The sequence below is a fragment of the Salvelinus namaycush genome, chromosome 3, assembly GCF_016432855.1.
Source record: "Salvelinus namaycush isolate Seneca chromosome 3, SaNama_1.0, whole genome shotgun sequence".
Lineage (NCBI taxonomy): Eukaryota > Metazoa > Chordata > Actinopteri > Salmoniformes > Salmonidae > Salvelinus > Salvelinus namaycush.
In genome coordinates, this window is record NC_052309.1 from 80,075,770 (window position 1) to 80,096,875 (window position 21,106).

Sequence of the window (21,106 nt, forward strand, 5' to 3'; positions counted from 1 at the left end):
TATGAAACATTTAATCTCAAATCCAAAATTCTGGAGTATAGAGCCAAATAAAAATGTTTAACTGTCCAAATACATATGGAGGGGAGTGTGTATACCAGTATACAAGTTCTACTGGGGCCTATTTTTACAACAGCTACCTAGACATCATCTCCCCTCCAGGGCTACAGCATAGAACTGTGATGTGTCAGAAACCGACATGTACTACCACAGAAATACACTCTGTCTTAAAATAAACTCGTATTTTCTCTAGTAGCCTCGTGTATTGATTCCAACCGCAGGCATCACTCTCTCATGTTGCCTGTAGGGGAATAGAGGAGTTGCAGAGAGGCAGGATGGAGAGGTTTATTCCTCTGACTCATGACAGGCATGTCTGCTGAATCCTTTGATCCATCCTTCTGGCAACTACACTCTGAGCAAACAGGCATCTCACAATCAAAAGTTTGATACAAAATAGGAAATGGCTTTGGCAATTCATCATTTTCACACATACAGTTAAGGGTTTATTCAAACACCCATGTTATGTACAGGTGCTTTGGCTGTTCTCTCCTCAGGTACAGCACATTAGGTTACAATACAGTGTGTGACTGGATGCTGCTGGAACAGTTGTTTCAGTATTCAAACATGAGCTCTGTGTGGAGTCCTAATGATAAAGGCTGTCATTGAATCACTACTCGAAAGCCTGCTGTGACTGTGTTGCTTTTAGCCAAAGATGTAGACCAGATAAGCTGATTTGGATGGTGATTAAGTTTCAAATCAAATGTTGTTATTGTAACTGTGAAGACGCAGCTCAGCCTCTAGGTCCTTGTGAGACCAGCTCTGCTCTGCCACATGTGTGTCTCTGTGTGACTGCCTGGTAAAGAAACTTATATCAGACACCCTCCCATGGACATCAAAGGGTGTTAAGCGGAAGTAAACGCTGCTGTCACTAAGTTCACAGCTCCAGCTCTCAGCCACATCAGGATGTGTTTGATTGAGCCCTGGAGTTAGATGCATTGAAGCAGATGTTATTGTGGGTGTAGTGAAATACTTGTGTTCCTAGCTCCAACAGTGCAGTAGTATCAACAATTCACAACAATTCACACAAATCTAAAAGTAAAAATATATAAATAGGACGAGCAATGTCGGAGTGGCATTGACTAAAATACAGTAGAATAGAATACAGTATATACATATGAGATGAGTAAAGCAGTATGTAAACATTATTAAAGTGACTAGTGTTCCATTATTAAAGTGGCCAGTGATTCCATGTCTATGTACAGAATATAGAGCAGCAGCCTCTAAGGTGCAGGGTTGAGTAACCGAGTGGCAGCCGGCTAGGGATGGCTATTTAACAGTTTGATGGCCTTGAGATAGAAGCTGTTTTTCAGTCTCTCGGGCCCAGCTTTGACGCACCTGTACTGACCTCGCATTCTGGATGGAAGCGGGGTGAACAGGACGTGGCTTGGGTGGTCGGTGTCCTTGATGATCTTTTTGGCCTTCCTGTGACATTGGGTGCTGTAGGTGTCCTGGAGGGCAGTACTCTGGCCAGAGGAGTTTTGGATCAGATCCAAAACTGTCCGATATGCTGTATCTTTCCTCCTGAACAGAATTCAGATTAGCCTATCAGAGGACTCATAATGTTGAAGACTGCTGGTTATGTAAAATACCTTGGGGAAACATAATATTCACCCATACAAAATGGTTGAATGTACTGTACTGTAGCTTCATTCACTGTAATTTCGTTGTTGTGTTTCCAGTTGTCTGAGGGGACAATGTGTGAAGGTCATCTCACACATTCAACATAATAACGTACTGATTTCCCACATGACAGCTTTTGAATCATTGCTATGGCAACATTTGACAGACACTCTTCCACAAAAACTGTACATGATGCCTCCTGGCCTGGTCTCGCAACATGGGGGTCTCAATGCTACCTATCCCTGTCTCCCTGCAGTTTCCTCTGGCACATATCCTGTACTGAATACTGAAACAACATGCTCTATTCGAAATACAATAGGCAGAATCAAAGGTAGTAACAAAAATAGTGTTAGTCCATATCTCTTAACAGCATAGACACTATGTTTCATACTGAATAATTCATATAATATATTATCTCATCATTACACTATTGGTATAATACACAATCAAATCATTATTTCAATCTCTATTTGAGATATGGTTTGAGATTCACTCTTCAACTGTGGCACTCTCTCGGCACGACAGTACCCAAATCTTCTTCTTTCATCCTTGTTCTATTGAAGCCTCCAAACTCTAGTGTGTGGAATCTCTCTCTTTCCTAAAAGGCTGAGGGGGAGAGAATGAGGATATTCGTTAATTCATTTTCCCTCCTTCTTTTCCTGGCCCAGGATGACATTGTACAACCTTTCCTCGGAGACGTCATTATTACATAACCACAACAGAAACCTAGTATGTAGGCAACTCTTCCCTCCAATACGGCTCAATCTCTGACTAAAATATGTGTTTGTGGTATTAACATAGGGGCATGGGTCTAAGCAGATTATGTGTGTTTCCAGCATTAGTTTAACCAGAAGAGGCTTATTAAATGACGAGCTCCATACTTCCAGCCCTCAATCTCCCTTTCTGTCCTTCTGTTGCTGGGCTCTGGTACTGACCCTGTGGCCAGCTGGTGCAGGGCCACATGATCCTCTCTGGCACTCCACTGAAGATGCTGCTATGTCATATTGGAAATAGTAATTGCTTGAATAGCAGAAGTAGTTGAGAGAATGAGAGGAGGCTAGTCTCTCTCATTAAGAGGAGTGTGGGCATCTGCATCTCACTCTCATTTGAAGGATGAAAGAGAGCATTGCCAAGCATTCAGAACAACCCACCACCAAACATGAATACACACATAGATACAAACTGTTTGTAGTCTTTTCTTTATAGTTTTAGATGAGTCTTGGATAAAAGACTAAGCAAGGCTGTTTGAGGATGAGATAACGAGAGGTACATTTCATTTCAATGATGAGAGCGGGGCATTGCCTTCAGGCTAACTTGAAGCTGGACTCGCTGGTCACCATTGGACAGTTTAGATACATTTTGAGGGAGATATGTGATAGTTGTGCTTGTTTTGATTAATCTTGTTGTACTGTATGTATTGTATTGTGTTGATGTTATTTTGCTTTATGTTGTATTGAATTGTGTGTTCATGTTCACAGGGCTCCCTTGAGAATGAGACCCTGGTCTCAATGGTGAACCACCCCTAAAAGTTCAATAAAACAAATTATAAAAAGAAATGAGGTGAGAGCACTTTACTAGAAATCTTCTTGGAAAAAGTACCATACACATACAGTATGTTTCATGTTTTTTAGTAGCAAATCCGTAAACATGGGCACCCTCATAGATATTATCCTGACCAACTTGCCCTCCAAACACACCTCTGCTGTTTTCAATCAAGATCTCAGCGATCACTGCCTCATTGCCTGCATCCGCTATGGGTCTGCGGTCAAACGACCACCCCTCATCACGGTCAAACGCTCCCTAAAACACTTCTGCGAGCAGGCCTTTCTAATCGACCTGGCCCGGGTATCCTGGAAGGATTTTGACCTCATCCCGTCAGTAGAGGATACCTGGTCGTTCTTTAAAAGTAATTTCCTCACCACCTTAAATAAGCATGCCCCTTTCAAAAAATGTAGAACTAAGAACCGATATAGCCCTTGGTTCACTCCAGACCTGACTGCCCTCGACCAGCACAAAAACATCCTGTGGCGAACTGCACTTGCATTGAATAGTCCACGCGATATGCAACTTTTCAGGGAAGTCAGGAACCAATACACACAGTCAGTCAGGAAAGCAAAGGCTAGCTTTTTCAAACAGAAATTTGCGTCCTGTAGCTCTAACTCCAAAAAGTTTGGGACACTGTAAAGTCCATGGAGAATAAGAGCACCTCCTCCCAGCTGCCCACTGCACTGAGGATAGGAAACACGGTCACCACCGATAAATCCATGAAAATCAAGAATTTCAATAAGCATTTCTCTACGGCTGGCCATGCTTTCCTCCTGGCTACCCCAACCCCGGCCAACAGCTCCGCACCCTCCGCAGCTACTTGCCCAAGCCACCCCAGCGTCTGCTTCACCCAAATCCAGATAGCAGATGTTCTGAAAGAGCTGCAAAACCTGGACCCGTACAAATCAGCTGGGCTAGACAATCTGGACCCTCTCTTTCTAAAATTATCCGCCGCCATTGTTGCAACCTCTTTTACCAGTCTCTTTCATATAGTCCGAGATCCCTAAAGATTGGAAAGCTGCCGCGGTCATCCCCCTCTTCAAAGGGGGTGACACTCTAGACCCAAACTGTTTTAGACCTATATCCATCGTGCCCTGCCTTTCTAAAGTCTTCGAAAGCCAAGTTAATAAACTTGACCATTTCGAATCCCACCGTACCGTCTCCGCTGTGCAATCCGGTTTCCGAGCTGGTCACGGGTGCACCTCAGCCACGCTCAAGGTATTAAACGATATCATAACCTCCATCGATAAAAGTCAGTACTGTGCAGCCGTCTTCATCGACCTGACCAAGGCTTTCGACTCTGTCAATCAACTAATTCTTATCGGCAGACTCAACAGCCTTGGTTTCTCAAATGACTGCCTCGCCTGGTTCACCAACTACTTCTCAGATAGAGTTCAGTATGTCAAATCGGTTGTCCGGACCTCTGGCAGTCTCTATGGGGGTGCCACAGGGTTCAATTATCAGGCCGACTCTTTTCTCTGTATATATCAACGATGTCGCTCTTGCTGCGGGTGACTCTCTGATCCACCTCTACGCAGGCGACACCATTCTGTATACATCTGGCCCTTCTTTGGACACTGTGTTAACTAACCTCTAAACGTGCTTCAATGCCATACAACACTCCTTCCGTGGCCTCCAACTGCTCTTAAACACTAGTTAAACTAAATGCATGCTTTTCAACCGATCGCTGCCCTCACCCGCCCGCCCGACTAGCATTACTACTCTGGATGGTTCTGACTTAGAATATGTGGACAACTACAAATACCTAGGTGTCTGGATAGACTGTAAACTCTCCTTCCAGACTCATATTGGCTCCAGGTCATCTACAAGTCTTTGCTAGGTAAAGCTTCGCCTTATCTCAGCTCACTGGTCACGATAACAACACCCACCCGTAGCACGCGCTCCAGCAGGTATATCTTTCTGGTCATCCTCAAAGCCAACACCTCCTTTGGACGCCTTTCCTTACAGTTCTCTGCTGCCAATGACTGGAACGAATTGCAAAAATCGCTGAAGTTGGAGACTTATATCTCCCTCTCTAACTTTAAACATCAGCTATCTGAGCAGCTAACCAATCGCTGCAGCTGTACACAGCCCATCTGTAAACAGCCCATCCAATCTACCTACCTCATCCCCATAATGTTTTTATTTACTTTTTTGCTCTTTTGCACATCTATCATTCCAGTGTAATTTGCTAAATTGTAATTACTTTGCTACTATGGCCTATTTATTGCCTTACCTCCTCACGCCATTTGCACACACTGTATATAGACTTTATTTTCTATTGTGTTATTGACTGTACATTTGTTTATTCCATTTGTAACTCTGTGTTGTTGTTTGTGTCGCACTGCTTTGCTTTATCTTGTCCAGGTCGCAGTTGTAAATGAGAACTTGTTCTCAACTGGCCTACCTGGTTAAATAAAGGTGAAATAAAAATAAATAAATAAATAAACAAAATAAACGTAGGCTTCCAACTATAGGGGGAGAACATTGAGAGACAAATTGAAAAAAGAAATCTGCATTACTCAGCAAGCTTTTTGCACAATGTTATGATTGCCTCGAGAAAATGAGGTAGAGCGTGATAGTGTGTGTGTATGTATGTGCATATGTTTGTGTCTGTGTGTGTCATTCAAGGCTGCCTAGTGTTTTGAGGTGAGCCAGCGATTGCGTCTCTTCAGCTGAAAGGAAGAGGAAAAAGATAGAAAACGGACAAGAAGTCCTCCTGGGTCTAGAATTCTGTTTCTATAAAGTACACACTCCTACACACAGCTCACTACTCCATTTTATACCTTATTTGTCAATGCCATCGCAGGCAGAATAACAATTGAGACATTTCTTACACAACACCTCCCACTCAACCACAACTTCCATGGTCCTGAGAACACTGAGCAGCTTGCTTTGGATCATCTCCTCATGCACAGAATGTCAATCACTCTTTTGAGTAAAAAAAATCTAATTAGGACACATGATGTGTAACTGAGAATGCAGTGTCCTCAGCAGACATTTGGGCTCTGGGAGAAGAGATGGGGAACACAGGAAGTGGTGACGTGTGCAGTAACGTTGGTATGGTTGCTTCGGTTTTTAATTCACCTGCTTAGCTACTCCAATGGGCTAGAGGGGACTGCTGGTTTATCATTTACTACCAATTTTTTTCTAATAATGGAGGCAGGAGAGAGATGGATGACCTTTCAGGCATTGTGGGGGAGGTCTGTCGTGGAAAATTGCAAGATTATGTTATAATGCTTGTATTATATTATAATGGTTGTTTAATTCAACAGAATAGAGTATTCTGTTAACTATTGTGTGTGTGTGTGTGTGTTCCTCTGAGGATGGGCCTCTATGAGATAGCACTGACAGAGGAGATTTACGATGTCTTTGGGTGATAAAACCTAAAGAGCATTCCAGAGAACATGAGCTAATGGTTCTGTTCTATGCCGTGCCAGGGAGAGACGGTTCCCTTTTGGAGTAAGAGGGCCAGACACTGGTCTTTACAATGAAAACTGTTGACACAGCAGTAACTGTCTGCTATGTTTTATAGATATCTTTCATACAAATCTTAATCTTTGTGAACAGTTCCTAAGATCTGTGGTTCATCATGTAAGTTGAGAGGGGTGTATCTTGGCTATAAAAGATCTTTGTAATTTTCTGTAGTCACTCTCAACGGTTCATTAGAAATAGTGAATTGTTGAAAGTCAAATGCTATTGCAAAGCTTATTATTATTAAAGATGTAGTTTAAGTATAACTCTGACTGGTGTGTGAAGTTTGTCTCTCTCCTGATTTGGTAATACAGAAATTAACCACCACAGGTCGCAATATCTCTGTAATGTACAGAGGTCTGCTGCCACTGGGGATATGCATCAGGGAGGGAATCCCCCAATTAGCTGACTGACCACTCTTAATGGCCGATGGACAGGGACGGACTGGGAACAGAAATCGTCCCAGACATTTATTACACATTGGCTTGTTTTGTTCTATGAGGCCCCCACACCAGACCATTTTCTTTTCCCTTGAGGCCCCCATAATGACCAAGTAATGACCATTTTGTGCAAGAAACACAATTTAGACAGGCCCACTGGGCTCTCTGCCGATGGAGCTATTCTTAAGCCTGCAGTCTCGGCCAAATGTTCCTGGTTTCTGACTTCCATTATAGTGGCTCTTCACAGAAATGTACAGCAGCTGAGTGGATTCCTGGTGAGGATAGAGTGATTTGCCTGAGAGAGAGCACTGGAATTGTCCGTATGACAGCAAACTAACAGGAGAAAAGCAAAATATAAATTTGTTTCTAACTGCCAGCATTAGCGCCTCTGTTTTAACTGGTGGTCTTGTCAAACATATTCTCTGTATAGGAGGAAGATATTTTTGGTCCAATAGGTTCTATTGTGCCATTATAAACCAGTACTTATCAGATGTTCTCATGCTATAAACGTATGTGACTGATTAATGTGCTGGAACATTTATCCTGAACTCCCTTGGGAAAAAGATCAGCATACTTCAGTTATTATCAAGAGGGCATACACCAGGCTACAGATTACGTGGGCAGAGACTGGTGGAGTGCAATGTCCAAGTGACTCTAGATGTAATTCAAAGAGTAGAATCCCCTAAACCCCCCATCTCTCTCTCTCTCTCTCTCTCTCTCTCTCACACACACAAACACACAGTAATTTATTTCAACACCTCCTACTTTTCTCTCTGGGGCGCCTGTGAGCAGAAGACCCATTACCTAGTTACAAGCGAGTGATGGTGCAACGAGTAGCCAAATGTAATGTTGGTGGCTTTCAGTGCAGGCTGCCTCTCGGACTGTGAACAGTCAGGTGGAAGTGCTCGTAAAAGAAAGTTCATTCCGTTTTAATTGATTTATTTTATATCGGACACACTAAAGAAAGAACAATTGTGTACCCTATTATTTGCAAGTAACAATTTTGGGGTAATTTCTCAAGAGAAAGCACAACTTCACCATTATTTAATCACCCAGCTGTGGATACTTACCGAAAAAACGTGTTTGCAAAAGTGAAAGGTAAGATTTTTTTTTTAATGGTTTTTGTTTAGTCTATTACTAGAGCAATATACACTGAGTATACAAAACATTTAGAACACTTGCTCTTTCCATGACATAGAATTACCAGGTGAATCCAGGTGAAAGCTATGATCCCTTATTAATGTCACTTGTTAAATCCACTTCAATCAGTGTAGATGAAGGGTAGGAGACAGGTTAAAGAAGGATTTTTAAGCCTTGCGACAATTGAGACATGGATTGTGTATTTGTGCCATTCCAAGGGTGAATGGCCAAGACAAAAGATTTAAGTGCCTTTGAACGCAACCTGGTCTCAGAGCATTTCGTATTATTCTGTTTGTAAACCCAAGACACATCATTTAGTATGATATGATACGTTTTGTATGGTATGTATTAATTTGTGGATTTCCATCACCCATTTCGTATGATATGTTATGAAATAGGATTTATATTATATGTTACAAATTTGGAAACGTACCATAAGTTATGAATTTGCCAAACGTACAATATGTTACAAATTTGCATAACATATGATCTGTTAAAAATTCTAGCTAGGTTGCTAACAATAGCTAGCTCGCTAACATTAGCTAGTTTAGGAGTTATGGTTAAGGTTAGGGTTAAGTTTAGGAGTTAGGTTAAAGGATTAAGCTTAGGGTTAGGTAGAAGGGTTAGCTAAAAGGGTTAAGGTTAGGTAGAAGGGTTAGCTAAAAGGGTTACGGTTAGGGTAAGGGTTAGCTAACATGCTAAGTAGTTGCAAAGTAAATCAAAAGTAGTAAGTAGTTGAAAAGTTGCAAATTAGCTAAAATGCTGAAGTTGTCCGTGATGAGATTCGAACTCGCACCCTTTGGGTTGCTAGACGCGTGCTGTTCATCACAGTGTCTCGCCAACATTCCTTCCCTAGGTGTAAAATACAGAGGCAAGGTGTTCTTCCAGACCATGCCCACTCCAAACACCCCTCACCCCCCTGCTCACCTCCTCCCACCAGCCGAAAAAGACAAAAAATTATATTTATTTTTTACTTCTTTAGTTTTGATAAGAAAAAAGCTGGGGGCTGATGTCTGCTGGAGATTGATGGACGAGCAGATGGACAGAGCGCAGAGTTGAGGCAATCTGAGGATGTTTTTAGCACACAGTAGAAAATCTGGGACAGAGGGCCCGGGGGCGATCAAAATTAAAAAAAAACTACAGCTCAGTTAAAGTTAAAGATCATAGGAGAGCAGACTCACCAATGAGCATGATGAGTTCCATCTGTCTGTCCGTAGCTCTGGAGGGACAGTATGTGAGTCAGCAAGCCCTGAAGAGCTATACCCCGTAGAACAACACCCACATGATTAGGTTAAAAATAATAACATTAATAAATCATCCAAAATTAATTTATAGACATGCTGGATCATCACTCTTTAATTTATTCAAGGCCTCTTGGCAGATTTGAATATGTGGGTAGGACCTCGCTCAGATGGAAAATCTGGGATCCCAGCAGCTTTCCCACACACACACACACACACACACACACACACACACACACACACACACACACACACACACACACACACACACACACACACACACACACACACACACACACACACACACACACACACACACACACACTCATTGAATCTAGCACCTCCCACACACATGCACACTCAGTATGTGTGGTTATGTGGCAATTACAGTCCATACAGAACAAACACACAATGCTAGGAACTTCTGTAGATGGTCTCATGATGTTTGTTGTAATTAGAAAACAATGAATGGCTTTTATTAAGACATCATCTTGAGACTACACTGTTAGAAAAGGGTTCCAAAGGGGTTCCTTGGCTGTCCCCATAGGAGAACCATTTTCAGTTCCAGGTAGAACTGTTTTTTGTTCAAGGTAGAACTCTTTTGGTTTCCATGGAAAGTGTTCTACATGTAACCCAAAGGGTTGTACCTGGAACCAAAAAGGGTTCGTCAAAGGATTCTCCTATGGGGACAGCCGAAGAACCCTTTGAGGTTCTAGATAGCATCTTTTTTTCAAAGAGTGTATATTATGAGTTGTCAGTAGAGCAGTGTCTTAGTTCTGTGACTGTTGGGATGGGATTTTTAGATGAAGGCGGAAATATGGAAGCAGATAAGGTATGTAAACATCTTTGCATGGCAATGACATTGACCTTGGTTCTCACGTGGTCCTGTTTGCATTCAACACTGAAGGAAACTGATTCGAATGGTGTGTCCAAGCCATACATGGTGGTTATGTACAGATGTAGGATCTTCATTTGAGCCAGTTTGCTACAACAGGAAAGTAATCCTGCAGCAAAAAGAAATGTGGATTATCATGTGGATTATAGTTAATGGACATTTTTATATGGGTTGATTGATACATTTGTCATAGGGAAAATCAAGTTTGAAGTTTCAAATTGGAAATAACAAAATGCAAAAGTATTTTTAAACTTCAAATACACTACAAGTAAAACATTTCCTGCATTGCAGTTATCCTGCAACAGGGTGATCAAATTAAGATCCTACAACTGTATGATGGTCCTTGACTTTGACCCATACCTTTGGCTGCATATTATTCAGTTACTAACATGGCACTGAATCTGTAGGACACATGCCAACTGATTTGAGGGCTCCATGAATGTTTAGTTTAGATTTCTGTTAGGTTGCTTTAGTTTTGCATGTTGTTTAGCATATCTGATCATTATTTCATAAGAATGTGTGAGGTAGCCTGGTCCCATGCTCTTTGTGCTGTAGCCACCTAACGTTTGGCATGACAACAAGAGAGGAGTTGGCTCAAGCACAAACAGACTGGAAAACCAGGCTATGTGAGGGGTGTTGTGGGCGGAGTTTACCATGTCTGAAGGAATGGATTTATTGGCTATCTAAGTAGTGTTTCCCATACCGACTAATTAACTGATTGGCCCATACAGGTAAAACAAGGCTTTTATCAAGAGGCCTGTCTGCTAGGGCTGTGTTTGGTTTACAGGTTATCTTTGCCAACAACTATCTAGACAACTTGTCACAACAGCTATGTTTTACCTCACAAGTGTGATAATTTATTTATTCGTCTTTTATGTAATATATTTTACAGTAAAAACAGATTAAGTGCCAAAACGTAAACCTAGTACTATATGTTAGGAGTGATGCAAGTGCTAGTTGGATTAGTTAGTGTGCTGTGATCACCTATCTGTCAGGAGAATCTTTTGGCCAATTTGTGCTTGAATGCTTTCTGATTGGTGAAAATGTTTAGCTGTGTGCTACATTTCAGGGACACTGAAGTCTTTCTGTACTGATAGATACATTATTGTGTTCAGTTCCCTTATTTCCTCAAACAATGTGGCCTCTAAATCATCAGCTTTTATTGACTCTGACAGTGGCACGACATGGAAAAACAAGATTGATATTTATGAGGCAAGAATCTTTGAGATTGCTTTCCGTTTGAAGGGCAAGATTAGATTGGGTAAAAAATGGAACTGATACTTAATTAAAAACTGAATGGCCCTTCTCTTTTTTTCAGAGATTTTTTGTGTTCCCTAGAGGGTCACAGCTTGCAAAAAGCGTTATCTGCAAATGCCAGCAGGTAAAAATAACAGAAAATAACAGTTCAAGGAAGCAGTGATTATACCTCCCAGGTAGCAAAGGAGGGTGTTCTACATCTAGTCATCCAGTTAGTGGGACCAAATAACAGCTGAGAGTCTTCATTCCCATGGACAGCTATTATCACCATTTTATCTGAGATTCTAAGAAATAGCCCGGCCAGTCTAGTGTTCAGCAGCCATATAACACTGTGCGTATGCTTCTGGTTCAACTGCAAGTTACCCAAGTTGATGATCACTTGTGATTTATCAGGCCTTTGTTAATGACTGCAGTTATGAAGCTTATGAAATACGTAACTGAAATTATTCAAGCAAGTTCATGCATTAAAATGTATTCTGGAGATACTCTGTTTTTAATTAAAAAAAATGTCTTATACGTCCTTTAATTGTGTACTTCTTCTTTTACCGTTGCTTGTTTTAGGTTCTTTTTAGCCATTGGTGGTGTCACACCCTGGCCTTTGTTATATATATTTTCTTGATTAGTTTAGTTAGGTCAGGGTGTGACATGGGGGATGTTTGTGTGTTTTGTCTAGTTTAGGGTGTGTGTATTGTTTAGGGCATGGGTGTCAAACTCTGGTAATTATATTTGGCCCGCGAGACAATACCAAATTACTACTAGAGCTGGCCCGCCGGTATTATACAGCGCATTCACCGCTAATACTACGAATCCCATAATGCTCTGCTGTTGTTTTCGCGCGCCAATCAGGACAGGACCCAGAAACGCCCTCTCCTCTGTGACAGTAGTCATAGCAACATAGACGCTACAACTGTCAGCGCGCTATCCCTTCCCAAAAATGGCGAAAAGAAAGGCAGAAAACAGGAGCTTTCTGGACAAGTGGGAGGCAGAATATCTGTTTACATATGTAAAAGACAAACCTGTTTGTCTTGTTTGTGGAGTCAACGTGGCTGTAAGTAAGGAGTACAACATTAGACGACACTATGAAACGAAACACCATGACAAATACAAGGACCTGGACATGACTCAAAGGAGCCAGAAAGTAGAGGAGATGAAAAGAAGTTTGGTTTCACAACAGAATATGTTCAAAAAAGCCACATCACAAAGTGAGGCTGCTGTAAAGGCTAGTTATATAGTGGCAGCAGAGATCGCAAAATCAGCCCGGCCCTTTAATGAGGGAGAGTTCGTGAAAAAGTGCATGATGAAAGTTTGTGACCTCGTATGCCCAGAGAAAAAGCAAGCATTTTCAAACGTGAGCCTGAGCAGGAACACAGTAGCTGATCGCACATGTGATCTTGCCACCAATCTGTATGACCAGCTGATGGAAAAGGGAAAAGATTTCGTTGCGTTCTCCCTCGCTGTGGATGAGAGCTGCGACGCATCTGATACTGCTCAGCTGTCAGTCTTCATCCGTGGAGTGGACTCAAATCTGTGTGTTACGGAGGAGCTATTGGGATTCAAATCAATGCATGGCACAACCACAGGAAAGGAAATCTTTGAGGAGGTTTCCAAATGTGTAACTGAAATAAAGCTGCCGTGGGATAAACTCGTTGGATTAACGACAGATGGTGCGCCAGCGATGTGCGGTAAAAAGAGTGGACTGGTGGGCATGGTTCGGGAGAAGATGCGGGAAGAGAACTGTGCAGGTGAGCTAACTGTTTACCACTGCATCATACATCAGGAATCACTGTGTGCCAAAGCCCTAAAGATGGAACATGTTATGACCACAGTAACACAGGTAGTTAACTTTATAAGAGCCAAAGGTCTGAATCACCGCCAGTTTAAATTTTTTCTAGAGGAGTGTGGTTCGGAATACGCAGACGTGCCGTATCACACAGAGGTGAGATGGCTAAGCAGAGGAAAAGTACTGAACAGATGTTTCGAGCTGCGTGAGGAAATATGTCAATTCCTGGAAACCAAAGGGAAGGATACAGCAGAGCTCCGGGAGCAAAAGTTTCTGTGTGAGCTGGCCTTTCTCTGTGACATCTCGAGCCATCTCGATGCGCTGAACCTGCAGCTTCAGGGGCGGGGGCGCATCATCCCAGACATGTACGCTGCAGTGAGGGCCTTTAAAACTAAACTGTGCCTGTGGGAGAATCAGACGCTGCAAGGAAACCCTTGCCATTTTCCCTGCTGCCAAACCATAAAAGCGCAGATCTCTACCGCCGTGTTCCCATGCGCACAGTTTGCTGAAAAACTCAGTGTTCTCGCCGCTGAGTTTAGCCGGCGATTTGCCGACTTCGATGTCCAGAAATGTAGGTTTGAACTGCTTAGTAATCCCTTCACAGTTGATGTGGAAAATGCACCAACCAACATCCAAATGGAGCTGATTGAACTCCAGTGCAACGACACGCTGAAGTCAAAGTATGATGCTGTGGGCGCCGCACAGTTTCCACGGTTCATCCCTGACACAATGCCTCAGCTCCGCACCCAAGCTGCTCAGATGCGCTCCATGTTCGGCAGCACTTATCTATGCGAGCAACTTTTCTCCTCGATGAAGATGACCAAAACAACTCACAGGAGACGTCTGACTGATGAACACCTTCGCTCGATACTGAGGATTTCTTCAGCTCAGAGCCTGAGCCCAGACATTGATGAACTAGCATCCAAGAAGAGATGCCAGGTATCTGGCTTGGGCACATCAGATTAGATCAGTGTGCAATAATTAACGTTTTCTTTGTGCACTTTTTCTTGCTACAAGGCATGGGCTTGAATGGTTGATTGATTTATTATCATTTTATTTGTAAAATTATTAGCCAGTGGAAAAAGTTTATTTTGGTATTTAAATCAGAAGGCTGCAAATAGAAAAGAGGCATACGATTTTTATTAAAATTTTATTTATTTAATAAATGAATGCCATTGATGTGTTTTTTCATTTGAAATTCGATTTTGCATGTCTCCACTATTAAATTATATATTGTATGGTAATAAGCGATGCTTGTTCCATATTCAATGTTAAAGCAAAACTTGTTTGGGTCCATATTAAAAGGTTCATTTGTTCAATGTTGGCCCGTGACTTTGTTCAGGTTTTACATTTTGGCCCACTGGGTATTTGAGTTTGACACCCCTGGTTTAGGGGGTTTTGTAGTATGTATGGGGTTGTGTTCAGTGTAGGTGTTTAGGAAAGTCTATGGTTGCCTGATTTGGTTCTCAATCAGAGACAGCTGTTTATTGTTGTCTCTGATTGGGAGCCATATTTAAGGCAGCCATAGGCTTTAGGTGTTTGTGGGTAATTGTCTATGTTGAACGTTTGTAGCTTGTGTATGCACTTACGTTTGTAGCTTCACGGTCGTTTGTTGTTTTGTTTTGTAAAAGTGTTCGTTTCGTGTTTCGTCATCTCTAATAAAAGAAGATGTCCTCATATCCCGCTGCGCCTTGGTCCGCTTATTATGACGATCGTGACAGAATTACCCACCAAACCAGGACCAAGCAGCGTGGTAAAAAGCAGCAGCAGCGATGTCAAGACTCCTGGACGTGGGAGGAAATCCTAGACGGGAGAGGACCCTGGGCACAGCCAGGGGAATATCACCGCCCCAAGGCAGAGATGGAGGCAGCACGGCGACACGGTAGGAAGCCCGAGAGACAGCCCAAAAAAATTCTTGGGGGGGGGAACTTGGAGCAGTCGGCGAAGTTGAGGGGTGAGTCTGAGATTGTCGAGGAGTTATTGGACAGATTGGAGGAGAGTGAACGAAGGGGAGATTATGAGACATTCGAGGAGTTGTTGACGAAATTGGAGGAGAGTGAAGAGAGAGAGCTGTTGGTTTGGCAGAGTATGCATGGCATTCTCCCTGAGGAGCGTGTTAGCTGTCCGATGCCACCTGTGTCAGTTCCTCGTACTCAGTCTGAAACTTGTGTTAAAGTTCCGGAAGATTTGATGCCGGCTATACACACCAGGTCTCCAGTACACCTTCACAACCCGGTGTGTCCTGTTCCTGCTTCTTGCACTCATCCTGAGATGCGTGTCCCCAGCCCGGTACCACCAGTTCCGGCACCACGCACTAGGTCTAATGTGCGTCTCCAGAGCCCTGTACGCACTGTTCCTGCTCCCCGCACTAGCTTTGAGGTGCGTGTCTCCAGCCCATTACCACCAGTGCCTACACCACGCACTAGGCCTAATGTGCGTCTCCAGGGTCCAGTATGCCCTGTTCCTTCTCCCCGCACTAGCCTTCAGGTGCGTGTCCCCAGCCCGGTACCACCAGTTCCGGCACCACGCACCAAGCCTCATGTGCGTCTCCAGAGCCCTGTACGCACTGATCCTTCTCCCCGCACTCGCCCTGAGGTGCGTGCCCTCAGCCCGGTACCACCAGTCCCGGTATCACACACCAGGCCTATAGTGCGCCTCGAGAACTCAGTGTGCCCTGTTCCTGCTCCCCGCACTAGCCTTGAGGTGCGTGTCTCCAGTCCGGTACCACCAGTTCCGGCACCACGCACCAGGCCTACTGTGCGCCTCAGCAGGTCAGAGTCGGCCGTCTGCCCAACGCCGCCTGCACTGCTCGTCTGCCATGAGCAGCCAGAGCCGTCAGCCAGCCATGAGCAGCCAGAGCCGTTAGCCAGCCATGAGCAGCCAGAGCCGTCAGCCAGCCATGAGCAGCCAGAGCCGTCAGCCAGCCATGAGCAGCCAGAGCCGTCCGCCAGCCATGAGCAGCCAGAGCCGTCCGCCAGCCAGGATCCGCCAGAGCCGTCCGCCAGCCAGGATCCGCCAGAGCCGTCCGCCAGCCAGGATCCGCCAGAGCCGTCCGCCAGCCAGGATCCGCCAGAGCCGTCAGCCAGCCAGGATCCGCCAGAGCCGTCAGCCAGCCAGGATCCGCCAGAGCCGTCAGCCAGCCAGGATCCGCCAGAGCCGTCAGCCAGCCAGGATCCGCCAGAGCCGTCAGCCAGCCAGGATCCGCCAGAGCCATCTGCCAGTCATGAGCTGCCCCTCAGTCCAGAGCTGCCCCTCAGTCCGGAGCTGCCCCTCAGTCCGGAGCTGCCCCTCAGTCCGGAGCTGCCCCTCAGTCCGGAGCTGCCCCTCAGTCCGGAGCTGCCCCTCCGTCCAGTGGCGCCCTATGGGATGGTATTCAGTCCGGGACTCGCCGTTCCAGAGGCGCCACCAAAGCGGGTAGTGACTATGGTGGAGGGGTGTCCACGTCCTGCACCCGAGCCGCCACCATAGGAAGGCCCACCCGGACCCTCCCCTTCTGTGTCAGGTTTTGCGGCCGGAGTCCGCACCTTTGGGGGGGGGGTACTGTCACACCCTGGCCTTTGTTATATATATTTTCTTGATTAGTTTAGTTAGGTCAGGGTGTGACATGGGGGATGTTTGTGTGTTTTGTCTAGTTTAGGGTGTGTGTATTGTTTAGGGGGTTTTGTAGTATGTATGGGGTTGTGTTCAGTGTAGGTGTTTAGGAAAGTCTATGGTTGCCTGATTTGGTTCTCAATCAGAGACAGCTGTTTATTGTTGTCTCTGATTGGGAGCCATATTTAAGGCAGCCATAGGCTTTAGGTGTTTGTGGGTAATTGTCTATGTTGAACGTTTGTAGCTTGTGTATGCACTTACGTTTGTAGCTTCACGGTCGTTTGTTGTTTTGTTTTGTAAAAGTGTTTTTCGTGTTTCGTCATCTCTAATAAAAGATGTCCTCATATCCCGCTGCGCCTTGGTCCGTTTATTATGACGATCGTGACAGGTGGAGCGTCAGGTACTATCTACAAATATGGTCAGCTTTTGGGGAGTGACAAGTAATTTATGAAACATTTATAAAAGTAGCTATATATAGTGCACACTTTAGATTAGGGGCTGCAAAAGGGTTGATTAATAATTAATAAATGGTTTCTAAGCAACTACAATAATCGTCATCTGAGGTATTAGTAAGTGAATGTAGACCTACTCACATTTATAAATGTACTCATTAAGAATTCCTAAATATCCCATTCATGATATACAGTGCCTTCAGAAACTATTCATACCCCTTGACTTATTCCACTTTTATATGTGTTACAGCCTGAATTCAAAATTGACTAAATTTATATTTTTTCTCACCCATCTACACACAATACACCATAAACACAAAGTGAAAACATGTTTTTTGAAATATTAGCAAATTTATTGAAAATGAAATACAGACATCTCATTTACTTGAGTATTCACACCTCTGAGTCAATACTTTATAGAAGCACCTTTGTCAGTGATTACAGCTGTGAGTCTTTCTGGGTAAATCTCTAAGAGCTTTCCACACCTTGATTGTGAAACATTTGCCTATTATTCTTTTCAAAATTCTTCAAGATCTGTCAAATTGGTTGTTGATTGTTGCCAGACAACCATTTTCAGGTCTTGCCGTAGATTTTCAAGTAGATTTGGGTCAAATCTGTAACTCAGGAACATTCACTGTCTTCTTGGTAAGCAACTACAGGGTAGATTTGGCCTTTTGTTATAGGTTATTGTCATGCTGAAAGGTAAATTAATCTCCCAGTATCTGGTGGAAAGCAGACGTGGAAAGCAGACTGAACAAGCATACCCATAACATGGTGCAGCCACCACTATACTATGGAGAGTGATGTAATGTGTAATGTGTTGTATTGGATTTGCCCCAAACATAACACTTTGTACTCAGGACAAAAAGGGAATTGCTTTGCCACATGTTTTGCAGTATTACTTTAGCGCCTTGTTGCAAACAGGATGTATATATATATATTTTTTAAATTCTGTACCGGCTTTCTTCTTTTCACTCTGTCAGTTAGGTTAGTATTGTGGATTAACTACAATGTTGTTCATCCATCCTCAGTTTTCTTCTATCACAGCCATTAAACTCTGTACCTGTTTTAAAGTCACCATTGGACTCATGGTGAAATCCCTGGGTGGTTTCCTTCCTCTCCGGCAACTGAGTTAGGAAGTGACTGGGTGTATTGATACACTATCCAAAGCGTAACTAATAACTTCACCATGCGCAAAGGGATATTCAATATCTGCCCCCCCCCCCCCCCCCAATCTATCAATAGGTGTCCTTCTTTGTGAAGCATTGGAAAACCTTCCTGGTCTTTATGGTAGAATCTGTGATTGAAATTCACTACTCGACTGAAGGACCTTACCAGTGGCTTCCCTAAAAAATGTACCTAGAAAAAAACATAAAATAACTTATCTTTTGTCTCTCTGTGTTTCATAATTTTCATTCAATTCGCAAGAGGCTGAATATCTTTCACCGGAGAAAGCATCTTAGCAAGCGAAACAGTGCCCCTCTGTCTCTGTATGTGTAGGCCATCTATCCGATTCTGTCTGGTCAAAAAGTGTATGACATTGTTGCCTCCCGTAGCGTTGAATGCAAAGGAAGACAGAATTTGGCCTCCCTTGATAAAAAAAGTATAAAATAATAGCCAATCAGTGTTGAGCTAAACTGAGTGAGTGCAACTGTGAATGGTCCTGGCGCACCAAAACAAAGTGTCAAGAGAAGCCAATTTGGATTTGGCTTCACTCAAACCACATCGAGAGCAATACATCATTAACAGAAACAACTTGAATTGTTGCATCTCATTGTGTTGTTGTCCTCCGGTGGCTAACTAGCTAGCTAAAATTGTCCCATTCCTAAATTAGCCATGGATGGGGATAAGGATTTGGACTTGTGGTTTAACCTAAATCTCCATACTGGCCAATGATTATAACAGAGATTCTGATCCAATCATAAATTCATACAGTGTGCCCCCAGCCTGTGAGGATGGAAGCTCAATATGTAGCTAGATGTAGAAGGTTAATGTTAACTAGTTAACATGGTCCATGAAAGGAAGTTAGGCTAGCGAGCATGCATTTTAGCCAGGTAGCCTAGGACATAGACGTTTCGTCAACATGAAAGAGAGGAGGATAGCATTGGCATTTCTCTACAAGTAGGGTGAATCAACACACACACATAAATCAGAACCATGGACAGCCACATCATATTTAGGTTACATTGATTAGATTCAATCATTTTTGGTATCTTTTAGTTGTCACTACATGCAATATGCTTTGTGGACTTCACCGGACAGAGGTTGCTCTCCGGTTTTGTGATGAAACAAAAGTTGGGTTGAATTTATTCTGCCACTGTGTCCTCTTATTGTCTAGGTCTTAGGCCTATATATCACGGCCGCAAGGCATACTGTATGAACTAACAGGTTATAGAGCAAATAACACAATTATCACAACACATAGGTTGTAATATGCCTTTTTTTCTGGCTTGGCTTCCCTAGTGATTTTACCCACCCACTGCTACTGGACCTTAGAGATGATTATATGTGTGGGGTAGAGACATGCGGTAGTAATTCAAAAATCATGGTAAACACTATTATTGTACACAGAGTGAGTCCATGCAACTTATTATGTGACTTGTTAAGCACATGTTTACTCCTGAATTTATTTAGGCTTGCTATAACAAAGGGGTTGAATACATTTTGACTGAAGACATTTCAGCTGTTCATTTGTAAATCATTTGTAAAAATGTCTAAAAACATAATTCCACTTTAACATTATGGGGTATTGTGTGTAGGCCAGTGAAAAGAAATCTGAATTTAATCCATTTTTAATTCAGGCTGTAACACAACAAAATGTGGAAAAAGTCAAGGGGTGGGAATACTTTCTGAAGGCACTATATATAAATACATTTATAAATATCAAACCATTAGTCAGCCATTAACAAATGCCTTTTATGAGTTGATAATAATTTATTTATAACTGTTTTATAAGTACAATAGTATATTGATCATTTACAAATTGTGAATATAAATTACTATTTAGAGATTGCTTATTGACATTTACAAATGTAGGAACAATGATTAATAAATGGTAAGTAAACTATTTTAAAACTGTTTATAAATTATTAATTAAGGGATCTTTATCTCGATGAACTTCATGTTGTATCCATTATCTCAGATGGGCAAAGAGGAGAAATGACAGAAAGTGCTCAGCATTGAATCAAGGCCCTCGACCAATCGAAGAGCATCAAAATAGACTGGCATCAAAGGCTGTGACACCTGTATCAAAGAGCATGACGAAACCAAGAGCAGGACTGGGTGGCAGTTGTCAAAAAACATTGGATTGCTGTTGTTTTTTGTTGTTATTGTCGTCCCATTTATATCATGCCCAAGAAAACAAGAGCACTCCCTGTCCCTCAATAACCTTGCCATAGCAACATATCCTCATGACAGTGAAATGAAAGCACCTATGGAAACATAAAAAAAAATACACTCAGTTGCCAGTTTATTAGGTACACCACCCCATTCACTAAAATGGTTTGCTCCTACAGACAGTGAGTCACGTGGCCATGGCTTGCTATATAAACCATGCAGACAGGCATCGAGGCATTCAGTTACTGTTCTACTGAACGTTAGAATGGGAAAAACTA

General features: G+C 43.0%; 2 protein-coding genes across 2 annotated transcripts in view; both read left to right on the forward strand.

Annotated features, from left to right (window-relative positions):
* Nucleotides 1-7,955: 7,955 nt before the first annotated feature.
* LOC120040087 (somatostatin receptor type 5-like) overlaps nt 7,956-21,106 on the forward strand; it is a 29,546-nt gene continuing 16,395 nt past the window's right edge. The window contains exon 1 of the mRNA XM_038985351.1: nt 7,956-8,234. The gene's annotated coding sequence lies outside the window, so the exon portion shown is untranslated. The remainder of the gene's footprint in view (nt 8,235-21,106) is intronic.
* Nucleotides 12,604-14,582, forward strand: LOC120040072 (general transcription factor II-I repeat domain-containing protein 2-like). Its single transcript, XM_038985345.1, has one exon. It carries the CDS (start codon nt 12,604-12,606, stop codon nt 14,413-14,415), a length of 1,812 nt encoding a protein of 603 aa, XP_038841273.1. The 3' UTR covers nt 14,416-14,582.